Raw genomic sequence first — 16,597 nt, 5'->3', positions numbered from 1 at the left:
GTGGAGTGTGGTAGGGGAATTGGCGGAGCAGATTAAAGTAGAGTTGTCAGCATACTGAATGCAGGTGGCTTGAGGAATTGTAGTGTTAAGGTCGTTGATAAATATTGAGAAGAGAAGAGGGCCTAGTATGGAACCTTGAGGTACTCCAAAGTTTACGGGGAGGGGAGTTGACAGCATATTGTCCCAGAGGACTGCTTGATGACAGTTTTCTAGGTAGGATTTAAACCAGAGTAGTGCCTGTGTGTCTAGTGAGTGGGCTTTTAGTACCTCTAAAAGCAGATTGTGGTTGACCATATCGAAGGCTTTTGAAAGGTCAATAAACAAAGCTGAGGAAAGGGAGTAATTGTTTTGATTTTTGTTTATAGAGTCAGAGAAGGATAGCAGGGCAGTTGATGTACTGTGGAATGGCCTGAAACCATGTTGGCAGTTGGCAAGTAAATTGTAGTGGAGAAGATGGTCAAGAAGTTGTAGGTGGATACATTTTTCCATTATTTTTGCTATAGGAGAGAGTAGGGCGATCGGTCTAAAGTTGGAAATGTCAGTTGATGTGCCACCTTTGTGTAAAGGAATGATGTGAGATACCTTCCATATAAGGGGGATTTTACTTTCTGAAATGGTTCTATTGATAAGGATAGAGATAGGGTAGGCAATGACTTTAGCTGCAATTTGCAGGTATTCTGCTGGTATACAGTCAGCAGAGGGGGTACATGGTTTGAGTTTTAGAAGGAGGTTACAAATGAGGGATGTAGGAACAGGTTGTATGTGAAAAGGAGGAGTTGAGTTTGTTGTAGCATTAGGTGGGAGGGAGCTGGTGGGAGTTAGAGAGTTTGCTAGAGTTTGTATGGCTTTGATAAAATAGGTGTTAAAGGATTCAGCTATTAGTTTAGGGTTATTTTGGGAAATTCCTGATGGTGTGGGAGACTTGGTGTGGCCTGGATTAAGTAGTTTGTTGATAGCTGACCAGAAATTTTGTGGTTTTTGATTGTGGGTTTGTTGGAGGTGAAAGTAATAGTTTATTTTGTCAAGGTGGATGTCTTTTTTGTAGCATTTCTTAGTTGTTTAAAGTAAAGATGGTCAGAAGGGCTTTTAGATGCTCTCCACTTGGCCCAGATTTTATTTCTTAGGAGTATTTTTTGCCTAGTTTGTTTTGTGAGCCATGGGGCAGTTTTGGTCTTTGTTCTTGATGAACGATAGGGGGCATGGAGGTCTAGGATTTGAAGGAACTTAGTGTTAAAGTAGGTGACTGCTTCATCAAGTTGAAGATGAAGCAGTGGAGACCAATCACAAGCCTTCAGTTATGTCTGGAAGTTCTCGGGATGAAAGTTTTTTTTTGAGCGTGAGGTTTTAAAAATAGTTGGATTGGGTCTATGAAGTTTTTGTTTAATTAAATAGGTAAGAACATGGTCACTGATGTCATCAGGAAGGATTCCATGATTATAAGTTGAGGGATGACTGTTAATGAGAATCCAGTCGAGTATGGTTTCCTTGCCACTTTGTTTATGGATTCTTGTAGGGGTGGTTATCATTTGTGAGAAACCATAAAGATTTATGTGGTTAATGGGATTAGGGGATATACAAGTAGACCAGTCTATATTAAAGTCGCCTAAGACAATGGTTTCTTGGGGTAGGTGTATAGATAGGCTACTAAGTATATTCTCTAGATTACTGATATTGTTACCTGGGGGAAGGTAGGAACAGATTATGTAGATGGATTTATGGTTATTGATTTGAAGTTTGGCTGATAGGGTTTCTGTTGTGGAGTTTGTGGGTAGTGGGACATTGAAGGTAGATAGTTGGATTTCTGATTTATAAAATATGGCTACACCCCCACCTTTTTTGGTGGTACGATCTTTTCTTAGGATGTTACATCCCGGTGGGGTTATTTCATGATCTTTGGTTGAGGGTTTAAGCCAAGTTTCAGTAATACAGAGGATATCAAATTTGTGCACATCTAGAAGTGCATGAAGATGGGATATTTTGTTGTTGATGCTAATCAGAAGGGAGTTGGATGATCTTGTTGGAGTGGAAGTGGTGTAGGTTCTTTGGTTGAGGAGGTCGCTGGGGGCTGTTGCATGTGAACCAGGGTTAGGATGGATATCACCATCTAATAGAGGATGTTGTAGGGGTATTTGTATTAGTTTTATGATTTTTAGGTAGTTATGTGGGAGTTTCTTGTCAAGGAGGTAAGTGATATGGCTAGATCTGTGGTACCTAGGAAGGGTAAAGCTAGAAGTAGAAATTATGTTAATGTGTTTTAGGGAGTTTGTATGGGAGTCTGATTGGGTATGTTGGTAGTGGTGGTAGTGTTTTAGTAGAGTGTGATGTTCCAGGAAGGTTAGTGAGAATGCTAGAGTAGGGGCAGCTAGAATAGTGGGTAAGAGTAGGAGGTATGTATAAGTAGTGCTATGTTTAGAGGCCATTGGAGAGAAGGGGTAAAGTGTGGTATGAAGTGAAAGAAGGTATGTAGTATTATGTAGGAGTATAGGGTGTATGGAGCAGGGAAATAAAAGAGGTAGGAGAGGGAGGCCAAGAGTGTTCTAAGTTGTGTGGAGCTTAGAGATGGAGTTAATTAGAAATGCTATTAGATTACTGTTAAAGGGTAGGTTTAGAGGAGATGGTAAAATTAGTGCTTAGAGATGAAAGAGGGTGGATGTGAGAGTTGAAGGGGTTATAGTAGAATGAAGAAAGGAGTAAAGTTAGAGTGTTAGAAGGATAGAAATGTAAAGGGAAGTTAGGTAAAGTTAGTAAGTACAGCTGGTAGTAGTAAAGTTGTAGAGTGGTAATTGGGAACTATCCAGGTGGGAATAGTGTTAATTGGAAGTGTGTTGTGATAGGTGGTTGAGTAGCTGGGGGTGTGGTTATGTGGGTACAAAGTTAACTGTACTGGGGGTGGGTGTGAATTGGGGGTAGGGTTGGGGAGCGGAGTGAGCCCGTAGGGCAAACGGAGCAGGGCTGAGACAAGTAAGTGGAAAATGTTCAGCAGAAAACAATCTGTAAGCACCTACTCCCGTGGTACTTTCAGTTGGTACAGGTAAGTGAAGAGGCCAGGATGGAAGGTGGAGAATATGGAGGGGTAGCTATTTGCTATTAAAGAGGAGAGTAGCAGAAAGAGTGGTAGAGGAAAAGGGCAGGAAAGACAGTCCTTCTTTCTAGGTAGATTAAGATCAGATCTTTTAAATGGGGTCCATTCTAGGAGGAGAAGGTAGAAATTACAGAAGAGAGAACCCAGGTCAGGGTGCCACCTAGTGGTCACAAATTGTTTGGCAGCCAAGGTTAAAGTATAGGGTTGGAAGGTAAAAAAAGAAAATTGCAAGGTTCAGTAGTTATAATACGGGTGAAAGCAAATGGAGAGGATAGAGAAGATAAAGTAAGAGAAAAAGATTTAAAAGGGAGGAGAGGGGGGTATGGCTGCTGGGTATCCTGTCTAGTTCGAGCGCCTGACTGAAACCACAGGTCTTAAGGCAGTGTTCAGCTTTGCCGCTAGGCTTAATAAAACAAGTACTTTCTTGCCTGTTAGCAGGGTTTCTAAGGCCACGCAGCAGGTTTCTTTCTGTATGCAGAGATACTTAGAAATTGTTTGCAGGGGTCTGTCTCACCAGAAAGCTAGAGGTAACAAACAGCCTTGTAGCAAAATAGGGAGTTAGAAACCTGTTAGCAGGGTTCCTAAGGCCAAGCAGCAGGTTTCTTTCTATATGCAGAGATGCTTATAAATTGTCTGCAGGGGTCTGTCTCACCAGAAAGCTAGAGGTAACAAACAGCCTTGTAGCAAAATAGGGAGTTAGAAACTTTCTTGCCTGTTAGCAGGGTTCCTAAGGCCAAGCAGCAGGTTTCTTTCTATATGCAGAGATACTTAGAAATTGTTTGCAGGGGTCTGTCTCACCAGAAAGCTAGAGGTAACAAACAGCCTTGTAGCAAAATATGGAGTTAGAAACTTTCTTGCCTGTTAGCAGGGTTCCTAAGGCCAAGCAGCAGGTTTCTTTCTATATGCAGAGACACTTAGAAATTGTTTGCAGGGGTCTGTCTCACCAGAAAGCTAGAGGTAACAAACAGCCTTGTAGCAAAATAGGGAGTTAGAAACTTTCTTGCCTGTTAGCAGGGTTCCTAAGGCCAAGCAGCAGGTTTCTTTGTATATGCAGAGATACTTAGAAATTGTTTGCAGGGGTCTGTCTCACTAGAAAGCTAGAGGTAACAAACAGCCTTGTAGCAAAATAGGGAGTTAGAAACAGAGCCAACAACGCTGAGGACAGGTACTCACAGCAGCCCGGGGTAAAAAACCAGAAAGAAAACTATACACTGGAACAGATGCTGACAGAGTTTATAGTCATTTAGAAGAAAACTCAATCATGGCAATAAAACAAAAGAGTAATAAAATAAAAAGTCATATGGAACAAAGGATCATTTGTTATTGAATAAAATCATAATGAAGAACCATAAAAAGGGGAAGAATTTAAGTATAGCATGGCTAGACTACAAAAAAGCATTTGACAGTATCTCACATTAATGGATAAAAGAGTGCTTAAAAATGTATAAGATACACCCTACACTGATCAACTACATTACAGTAACCATGAAACAGTGGCAAATCACTTTGCAGTTAAGCCATGTACAAATTATTATTCCAGGGATAAAAATTCAAAGGTGAATATTACAGGGTGACCAGATTCAGTAATGGTTACAATTGCACTCCAAGAAAACAACAAAGTGTAAAGACTTTTCACCTTCTTTTGTGGATAACTTAACACTTTATTGTTTATCAGATGAGGAACAGAAAGCACAACTGCAAGTGGTCAAAACTTTCTCAGATGATATAAGAATGTAATTTGCTCTTGATAGATGTGCAAAAGGAGCCTTTAAAGCAGGAAAGATGCAGCACCAAGAAAACATCAGCTTGTTACAGGAATGTGATATAAAAGAACTTGCGCAAGAGGGATTGTATAAGTATTTGGGACTTGATGAAGGATCAGCAATAAAATATAAACAAATGTGAATAAAACTTAATTAGGAATATTTTAGAAGACTAAAATTAATGCCGAAAACAGCACTGACATCTAGGAACAAAGTCCAGGCTGTAAACCAATTTGCTCTAACTGTCCTAACTTACAGTTTTGGAGTGACTGACTGGCCCCAAAAGGTACTGGATCAGCTGTACAGGAAAACAAGAAGGATGTTTCATGCTTATCAAATGATTTATAAAAATCAGTGTATACCAAGACTATATATTCCCCATTCTGAAGGAAATATAGGTCTCAAAATTGATTACGTGTATATCTCTGCAATCATAGGACTGAATACATATTCTCTGACCTCACAAGACCTAACACAGTGAAAGTTTTATATCATGAGGAGAATAAGTCTAAGATGACTTTCCGGGTTAGTTTAGCAGAAGCATATCAGTGTCAAGCTGGAATGGAAATCAGATCAGAAGTAGATAAAAATCGGGCAGCAACTGAATGTGCCAAAAAACAAAAGAAAGAATATAAGGTGAAAGATAAGATGAGAAGGTAAGAAATGTGAAAAAATGCATAAATATAGTTGCAAGTATAGAACACTCTCGGAACAACCTCATTATGATAAGATCAAATACAGGAATGGTTAAGGAGAGGTGAATTAAACCAAAAGACAAAAGGTTAATACTGGCGGCCTAAGATCGTGGACTAAGTACATGCTGGTTTACAAAGTCCATTGAACATGTGGGAGAAACAGACAAATTTATGTTTTATAAAACAGAATTGGAAACAGTCACACATCTTGTTGCTGTATGTTATATACTAATGGCAGAAGGACTGTATATTGAAAGGCATAATAATGTGGCATAACTGTTGCATTGGGAATTGTGCAAACATTATGATATTGAAGCCTCTGAAAAACACTGGAAACATGACCTACAAAGCATTACAGAAAATGCAGTTCATACACATGGATCACCCATTCCAACAGTTCCAAAAAACAGATGCAAGAAAACTAAACATATAGTAGTCCATGAAAAGAAGACAAAATTAGCGTTGATCATTGAAATTGCTCCACCTTGTGACTACAGTGTCTTACATACAGAGAGAAAGAAAGGAAGTCATAAAATACTAGGATTTATAGGCAGAAATGAGGGTAGTCTGGAAGAAAGATACCCAAACAGTTCCAATAGTAGTAGGAGCAAAGGGTCTTATAAAAAACAATTTATAATTGTGCTTAGAAATATTACTGATACATGTGACTCCATATGAATTGAGGAAGGAGTATTACCGGACACATTGTGGGTGCTGCAAAGAGCACTTCTAGCTAAAATCAAAGGTTGAAACAATTCTAATTTCATGATTTTCAATCATACTTTGACTTAGGAATAAAGTCCATTCCCATCATGGTATTAGAAACCCATGAGACTTGGAGAAATTAAGAAAGAGACAATAGACATTCAGATTGTCTTATACATGTATTAATGTGGACATCAATTCATCATGTATATGAACACGTACATACACAGTTGCATCCATACTGATCACAAAACATGTCCATGCCTTTGTGTGACAATAAGTATGTAATATACACAACATACTGAGAAACAGCTGCATATGTCTCAGTTCTGCTACATGCATTCCTGACAGTTGTTTGCATCTAGTTTGAGAAGCTGTCTTTTAAAATATACCTACACATTTGAAACAAAACCAAATCCACACTTTGCACACCACTCTCATAACTGGATATGTTACCTATATCATATACTGATGGTGGCATCATCTATAAATCCCAGTATAACAAGTCAAAACCGTACTTCAAGAATGGTGCAGTCATAAACTATTGCGTTCTGTGGATGGGCATAAAATACTTACATGTGGGTAAACTTACCACAGCAGCCACATTATGTGTGTCTCTATATGTGTAAATGTGTCTGTGTACCAGGTCAGAAGGACATCAGTCTGTATCATACTATCATCAATCTAGTATCATGCAGAACTAATATTTTGACAACAGTACATGACTACCCAGACATGTCACAGGCCTCACAATATCTTCTCGCAAACATACATTGATGATGTCATCCACTATAAATTGTCCAGCAGCTGTGTAAAAGCCAGACTTGTACTGTGGCACTCGTGTTAAATACTGAGTTCTCTAGCTTGTGCAACTAGTTAGACAGAGGGTCTAATCTCACTGCATTTAACTGGTGTGTGTGTGTGTGTGAATGTGTGTGTGTGTGTGTGTGTGTGTGTGTGTGTGTGTGTGTGTGTGTGTGTGTGTGTGTGTGTGTGTGTAGTCAGAAGAGCATAAGTCTGTGTCCTGCTGTCAGCAATCCAGTCTCATGGAGAACATGCCTACATGTCCATTTCATACAGAACTCCCAAACTTTTCTCTCAAACATCTGGTGATGATGTCATCCACTAAAAATTGTCCAACAGTAGTGTAAAAGTCAGACTTGTGCCGTGGCGTTTGTGTTAAGTACTTTGTTTTGTAGATAGGTAGGAGTTCTAGTCTCCCTGTGATCAATTAGTGAGTGTGCATGTTTATGTTCACTTAGCTCACATTCAAGAGACCAATTTAGAACAGCATGTGAGATATTGCTCACATTTGAGAGATCAATTTTGAACAGCATGTGAGATACTCCTACTACAATTTTCTTCCCACCAGAAACTGCTGTTGTTATTGGCTATAAAATGTTGTCTAACACTCAAAAAGCCATATTTGTGTTGTGGCGCTTGCATTAAATACTGTGTTCTGTAAATAGTTAAGTAGGGGTTCTAGTCTTACTGCAATGAACTGGTGTGTGTGTGTGTATGTGTGTGTGTGTGTGTGTGTGTGTGTGTGTGTGTGTGTGTGTGTGTGTGTGTGTGTGTGTGTGTGTGTGTGTGTGTGATTGTGTGTTCATTCAAAACTCAGCATATTGACAATTTTAGAATGACATGTAAATCCACAGCTATGTCAGATACTCCTCTGAGCATCATGCTGTAATATACACTGATGATGTCATCCTGTATAAAGTACAGTCTGACTTTATTCACATAAAAATTGTGCTGTGGAAGTAATATTAAGTACTCTGTTCTCCAGCTTCTGTAACTAGATATTTAGGGGTTCTCATCTGACAGCAGCCAAACTGAGAGTGTATACATTAAAATAATACTTTTGAGACAATTTTACACCAAAACGTGACTCCAGATACATCTCAAGCACTCCTTTCAACATGTTCTTCTCAGCATACAGTGATACTATCATACTCCACAGAGAGTGCAACATGACATTGCTAAAGTCCGACATATGTGGTGGCACTACTGTTACATTTTATGGAATTTATCTTCTATACCTACACTGGTGTAATGTTTAAATCTGACTCAGTCTACTGCTGTGTGTGTGTGTGTGGGGGGGGGGGGTTGGTGGTACATTATGGTCATTGGATGATCTTTTGAATCACTTTTCCATTTCACTACCACTCAGGAGAATCATTAATGTAGCCCCATGCATCCAATATATCATTTTTTCCAGTGGCCACATGATGTTCTTCCTGCAGAGGGTGGAGGATGTTCTCATGTTAAAGATGAATGCACACATCATGACACAGATTCATTACATGACACTCTAAAAGCCATCTCTAGACTACTGGATGTGTGATTGCGAATTGTGTCATGGGTTGGTGCATGTATCACATACGGAAAGGGGCACTATGTAATACAATGTAAAAAATACACATATAACCACATAGCCTTACTATTTTCCAGCATGTAGATGTGTGGAGTTTGGTCTAAATCTTATACTAATGTCTAGGATTTTATGTGCTGCAGGCTGTAAGCTTAGTAATGACCTATGTCCCTATGAACATTTCACATGTCAATGTTGCTGCCATCGACATGTGCTATTTTGAGGTGTGGATGTACAGTAGGCCTTCAAGACAGTATTCCAAGCTGTGATGTGAGGTAATGTATTGATGGCCTCTGCTGCCATTGGATTACATGTTCCCTCCATAACAGCTGTAGTAACATGCCTCCTGAGAACCATTGACATGGGATGATATTATATATATATATATATATATATATATATATATATATATATATTGTTGGCTTAGTAAGGCATGTGTTTTTTGTCGTAGAGCAGATCAACATTCTAAGCAGTTCTCATTCAGCCATCATAGTGACACTTGCAGTATGGCATAGGTGTGGATGTGTATATCTACCCTCATTAAATGCTCTGTGACATACATCAGTATAAATTCATACTGATTATATGGGCACATATGTCTTGTTTCATCCATATGTTGTAATGCTGTGAAATACACAAAAATATCACATGCTTTGATTCAATTGTAACCTTGTGGAATTCATTGTATGCACAATTGTATTGTTATTCCGAAGAATTATTGAGGTGATCAGCAGTACCATTGTGTGACTGTCAGCATTTGTGTCAGTAAATGTTCTGCAACTGCCACAGCCAACTCATTTGTAATGTGTCCTTACATGGTATTAGGCCACTCAAGCACAGCTTTCCAATGAAAAACATACAGGCATATGTTGTGAAATTGATATTACTATGTGGCATTGGGATAGTTTTATGACTGTGAATAGTACCACTGTGTAGCATGTGATGCACAATCAAAGTTGTACTTGTAAGTATTGTCAGAAATACTTTATTTAAGTCAGTGTAAAATTTTAAGGGGACTTCACAAGTAAGTGCAAAGCTGTGGATGCCACCAGCCATACTAAAACAGAGAAAACAGGCAATCTGCTAACTGAAAGTTTGTCTCATACTTCGCCCACCTGTTGCCAATGGCCATCTGTCAAAGTGTACATGCAAACATTACTCAGCTTATTCTCACAGGAGAGCAGCTCATCTGTGTGTTCTCTAAGTCTAAAAGCACAGAAACAATGGCCTCTGACAATATCCCATGTTGCCTATACCATGACTTAAAACCTGACCTAGCAGATACAGTTGGATCCCTACTTAAACCCAGCCTCCAGACAACCTATGTTCTTGCAGAAGGGTGTACAGCAATAGTCATCTATCAGAATGGGGTGTGGGGGGACAATCACCTGATGCAGGGAATTACAGACCCATAATCCTGACTCCCCACATCTGTGAGGCAGACCAATGACTCATCATTGACCTTATTAAAAAGAGCACAGGTAATCTCCTGACTCTGTACAAAACTATTTGATTTGTTAAGGTTACATCATATTGGTTAAATATGTTTAAGGGCATGCATGAGACAAAGACCGTCATCCCACATAACTTGCCTTGGCCAGCGCATTTGATACAAATCCACACTCGGGTATTTCAGAAAAACTGTCTCAAATGGACAGACATCTACATCAACAAGTGGGTAGACAAATGGATCACATGCAGGACACAATGTCAAACTGTGTGAAGGCACCTCTAGCTAGACTCCAGTGGTCAGGTTTGTAACTCAGGGTTCTGTGCTACGCCCTTTTCTGTTCAGTATTTAAGTCTCATAAGTCAAGACAAACATACACATCCTTTGTCTAACCAGCTTTGTGGATGACTGCAAATTGTGGACAATCATTTAAACCAAGAAAGCTACTGGTGTGATGCAGAAAGTATTAACACACACAAAGAATTGTTGCCAAAGCCATGGAGGCACAGCAGATGAACATAAATCATGATTAGTTCCTTTATGAAAGCAAATTCTCAAGCTAATTACGATACAGACAGCACACCCCTATGAGTAAACCAGGTAGTACGTTACCTAGGTACTCAGGTAGATAGTAAGCAGATCTTCCACCAGCATGTGCCCACAGTGGTGACAAATTCCTTGTATGTAGCACAACTCCTAAGCATGGGCATGCCATCCACATCAAAGGACATTGTAGTTCCATTGTTCTCAGCCATCCTCACATCAATAATTGAGTATAATGCACCCGTTTGCATGTACCTCACTAGAAATCTTCCAGAGATGATTTACTCAAGTGTACCTCTTTTGCCACAGTGAGCTCCTACACATCTTTATTGGCCATACATAAGCATTGTTTGGATTCATAACCATTAGGAGTTGAGAGTACAGACTTCCCTTCAGGGTGATATACTTGTTGCACGTGTGATGCATGCAGTAAATACATAGTTCATTTACAACATTGATGTCACGTGTTAAATTCTTGCAAGTGTGAATTGCGGCATATATATGTCATGCAAACCTATCAATTGGCCAGGATTGCTTGTAATTTAAACTACAGGTGTAACAGTGACCATCTTAACACCTCAGAAATGTAGTCATTATTGAGGAAGGTGTCCTTGATTCCCCTTATAGATTACTGACAAATCATTATAGCTGTACAAGTGTTTTCATGCAGAACATGTATAATAACTCACAATCACATATTTTATGTCAATGCACAGATTAGTGGTGTTATCCTGATATTGTCCATGATTGTGCCTGCTTCTGTCTATTGTTGTCCATTAGCCTATTGCTATGTGCCCTAATTGGATGAGGCCAATGCTGACACTACATTCATATTCAAGCAACTCATTTTGCACATCTTCACAAAATGCACATAACCGCTATTGTGTATACCATCCTTGACAAATGTCCTCTCCAGTGATCATGTCAAGGGTGCTTACATCCCAACCAATCATCTCCATTGACATCTGACCTTGTGTGACAGTCACATAATTTACAGTAACTGTGTGACGATATTAATATACCCACACAGGAGGTGTAAACAGAAGTATGCACTGCATTATGTACATATGTGATTACTGTTCATGCTACAACTGTCTTGTTTTTGGGGTGTATGTACACTAACATGCCCTTATCTGGTGTATATTATCATGTTTCACTTGCCCTCTTCCCCTTTCTTCATTCCTACCATTCAAGTGTGTGGCCCTTTTCAATATTATTTATAATGCAGTCTATGTACTCTTGAGGATTACCACCAAACCTTTATTTCATTTTGATGTGATTTACACTGCGTACTCTTTCTGTGTACTGCGGATTGCTGTGGTGTGTTTACAAGCCCTATTAAACCTCGACTTTCATTTTGAGCCTTTTCGTTGTAGAACTGGTGCTTTGTTTTTGGTTACTTGTCAAGCCGGCACCTTTCTTTGGATATAGTTCTTTATTTCATTATGCCTAAAACATGTTTGTACTGACTTTGCACTGACTACTCTTTCCTATAATGTGTTACAGTTGTATTCATTGCCTTAAATTGAGCCTTGGTAGTCGTTCTGTCTGTTCATGCAATCTCACAGAACAAGCTTGCTCTTAAGTAAACTTGTTTGCTTGTCTAAATGTGTTTGTGCTGGTTTACATGGTTACCTGTTGTTGCTAGCCATGAAACCTCACTTGTAACCATGTAAGCTCGATGCGCATGCATATGCGATTAGCAATGCTACTCATCGCACAAATACGTAAACTCCATGTAGGCTTCACTCTAAGCCTGTATAGAGTTTATTGAATCCCCAGGTATGTTTAAATATGTAATCCTAGTTACTTGTCATCATTAACAGTGCAGAAATTAGAATCTGGTCTTCAAATTCACTTAAAAAATCAGTTTTTTTTTTCCCTGCTCCAATTTCCCCACATAGCCAAAATGTTTTTATTTTTGTCTCATACACTTCCAAATTTGGGCTGATTGAGTTTTATTTACTTTTTTTCAACTTCAATTTCAACTACGGTTTCATTTCACAGTTCTTTGAAAAAAAGGAGCAAAGCATATAAGCATACGATGCAATTTGAAACATATTAAAAATAAATCTCATTTAATACACAAATTGTCTGAATAAGTTAAAATACAATTACTAAATATGGTAAAACAATAAAATTATCATGAGTATTGAAACTACAGTCCCAATATAATCTACTTTTTCAAACTTCCCTGCATTATGTAACAGGTATAAAACTCCCAACACACTCAATCAAAATCCAAAAACCATTTGATACTCTAATTTGACATGAGTCTGAAATTAAACTTTTACAGTAAAAGTACTTAGCAGTTCCTCAAGATGGATTACATGAAAACAAAAAAAAGTGTATTAGAATAAAGTTGCAGCACATGTGAACAGAAAGCAGGCTGCATTCAACCAGGAACCAACTGTAACAAAGTTGCAATACACAGTGAAACTGTTAAACTGAGACCTCCAAAGTCTGGTGTAAATGTTTATACAGGTTCCAGATTGGCATTAAATGAATAGCACACATAAACACACACTTTTCACACTGCAAAACTATAGCAAATGAGAAAAATTATATCATGTATGATCTCTAAATGTACTCATTTATATTTAGTCTTTTTTAAAGTTAAGGAAATCAGTTGTATAATGATGAAATGAAGTAATATAACAACATTATCATGTGTTTTATAGTACTACTATGAACTTCTTCTATCTGTAGTGACCCTCTAAGTAATATATGGAACACTGTTTTCCAAAGAAAATGATTTTAAGAAATAGCCACAAAAATTATGAAGGACTTTTTCTAGATGTTGCTGAAAAAACCCACTTAGCATTTTTACTTCATAAACATTATTCTGAAATAACTCAGAACAATTTAATGAACTACTGTGCCTTTTGTTTCAACATAAATATAATATTCTGAACATTATAAAATCTGAATAATTAGTTCCTGGCTATTAGCTTTGGTCTCTGTTTACAAAAACTTAAATGTAAACGTATATTACTATTCTCTGATCGGATAAGGGAGTAATGTTCTTAATCGGTATCAGATGATAAAAAGTATTATTGCATTTAAGCTATGTATATTTAATTATACAGATGCTACTACATTAGCTTGTACATTGCAAGCTTTGAAAACTATATAAATGTCACTATTTATGAGTTTTGAAAGGAATGACATTGAAAGGAAAGGAAATATTAAAGGAGCAGAAATGGCATTTCTTTCAAATCATGCCGATACATAATATTTTGTTGGGATAAATATAAGTAAGAAACAACTAAACAATGTTTACAAAATGATATGAAGTCTATTTTATTGTGTTTAAGGTGTTGGTTCACAGATCTAAAAAACTGGTTTAACGCTATAGCGCCCTTCTGAAAATGTTGTGAACCTGAGGAGGTCATATGTTCGTCTTCAGCTACTAAGCCTTTGCAAAAGAAAATGAATAGCCTTATTGAAATTGTTTGGATTTGTTGAGAAACCCATTGAATTATCTTTAATTAGATTTGTTCAAGCATTTTCTGGTGGCATTACTTCCAAGTTTCAATAAGAAAAAAAGATGACTGTCTATTGGAAATAAGCAAATATAAGCTCTTTGCTGTCAAATAAAGAATACATTACCAGATGTCTTATGTCGCTGTCGAAGTTTGTAGAAATAGGATTGAAACAATTTCCATTCTGACATGTGCACTTTGTTGTCAAAAATGACATAATCAAGTATAGAACCTAACAAAGAGAAAATAGTATAGTATAAGACAATGCAAATGTTTACAACTCTAAGTGCAGAAAGAACAGTTCAGAAGATATCACTGCAATGCTAAGATAATAATTTACCTTTTAATTATTCATCCTTTATGCAAACAACACACATTTCTGGAACTTGAATTTCCCTCCATTCATAAGTAGTTTGCAGGAAATTACCTTCTCTCAAGCATCTCCAAAGAATACATAATAAAAAAATTACCATTTGTAATAACAGTAGATGTTGTTTACATCAGTCTAAGTAAAGACAAAAATAGAAATAAGGTAGAAGGGAATGTGGATTATGACTTGCGAAACAGAAATGCATTAAGAGAAGGTAAATTATATGAGCAGAAAAAGTTACTCAAAACTTTAGAAGGAAAAGACATTTGCATGACAAGGCAGCTTTCAAAATGGGGGTTGCATAGTTAATAATAATAATAATAATAATAATAATAATAATAATAATAATAATAATAATAACAGGAACAATAAGCTAAGCAGTGCATAATAATAATAATAATAATAATAATAATAATAACAATAATAAAACCAGGAACAATGTGCTAAGCAGTGCTTAATAATAATAATAATAATAATAATAATAATAATAATAATAATTGGAACAATGTACTAAGCAGAGCATAATCATAATAATAATAATAACAATAATAAAACCAGGAACAATGTGCTAAGCAGTGCTTAATAATAATAATAATAATAATAATAATAATAATAATAATAATAGTAATTGGAACAATGTACTAAGCAGAGCATAATAATAATAATAATAATAATAATAATAATAATAATAGTAATTGGAACAATGTACTAAGCAGAGCATAATCATAATAATAATAATAATAATAATAATAATAGTAATAATAATAATAATAATAATAAGCAGTGCTTAATAATAATAATAATAATAATAATAATAATAATAATAATAATAGTAATTGGAACAATGTACTAAGCAGAGAATAATAATAATAATAATAATAATAATAATAATAATAGTAATAATAATAATAATAATAATAATAATAATAATAGTAATAATAATAATAATAATAATAATAATAATTGGAACAATGTACTAAGCAGAGCATAATCATAATAATAATAATAATAATAATAATAATAATAATAATAATAATTGGAACAATGTACTAAGCAGAGCATAATCATAATAATAATAATAATAATAATAATAATAATAACAGGAACAATAAGCTAAGCATTGCATAATAATAATAATAATAATAATACAGGACCAATATGCCAAGCAGTAATTAGTTTCACAAGAACTCTAATAAATGGCTTGCTCAGGGAAAATATCTTGGTACAGATTTTAGAAAGTACAAGATTATGTCATACTGCAGAGAGGTAATTAAGCAATAATCTATGACTGTGTATTTGTATCACAGGATATACCCATGGCTGATATAGTTTGATCATGAGGGCAAATTGGTAAAATTTGATCTCAAGAAATAACAGCTCAAAACTGGTGATGCGGAAACCTAGTTAAATATTTTAAATAGTATAAAATGCATATAACCTCTGGTTTATTAATATTTCTGAAGGAAAATTATGAGTACATTTAAATGCATTTATCAAACACTTAGACTGCAAGTAAGACAGCACTGTTTCAGTTAAGCAGATTTTCTGTTAACGTTAAGCTATTTGTAAGGTATACATAACAGAGGAGTGGTTAGTATAAAAGCCTGTAGAGCACATGAAAAAGCAACCAGGAAAAACAAAGTAAAAAAAAGCCTATTAGACAAAAAATTCTGTGTTACATCTGTAATTGACAGTGGACATAGAGACATAATGAAGGCAAGGGTGGTCAGGTTTACCAGCTGTGCCACTAACTTAAAAATAAATACTGATGAAAGACTCAAAGTGCAATTGTTACGTATGTCAAAAAACAAAATTTAGTAGTTAAATGAGGTCAAGTCATGGCCAGATTATCATTTTTTTTTTTTTTTGTAATTTAAAAGAGACCTTAGATAAGCCTTCTGAAGTAAAGAAAATATGCAGCTAAATGTATTTGTTAGGAAACCTCCAAATTCTAACACCTGGATAAAGAATTTCATAAACACAGTTCATGACGAATAACAGGAAAAACACTGTCAAGGATAAACAGCACTGGGAAAAGCCAGAATAATGGCAGATAAGGACAATGCTCTGAATCTGGCTCAGGGTACCCATGTTCCATTACTGTCAGATGCAAAGGACAATGGGTGTCCC

At 36.5% G+C, this 16,597-nt stretch overlaps 1 protein-coding gene across 11 annotated transcripts in view; it reads right to left on the bottom strand.

The window, feature by feature from the left end:
- LOC122791844 overlaps positions 1–16,597 on the bottom strand; it is a 2,266,858-nt gene that overhangs the window by 485,082 nt on the left and 1,765,179 nt on the right. For all 11 annotated transcript variants that reach the window (XM_044059812.1, XM_044059813.1, XM_044059805.1 and 8 more), the window contains one exon: positions 14,225–14,329. In XM_044059812.1, coding sequence (XP_043915747.1) covers positions 14,225–14,329 — 105 coding nt within the window. The remainder of the gene's footprint in view (positions 1–14,224; positions 14,330–16,597) is intronic.

This window comes from Protopterus annectens, chromosome 17.part0, assembly GCF_019279795.1.
Source record: "Protopterus annectens isolate FY-2018-M chromosome 17.part0, PAN1.0, whole genome shotgun sequence".
Classification (NCBI taxonomy): Eukaryota; Metazoa; Chordata; order Ceratodontiformes; family Protopteridae; genus Protopterus; species Protopterus annectens.
This window is presented reverse-complemented; position numbering and strand designations above follow the sequence as displayed.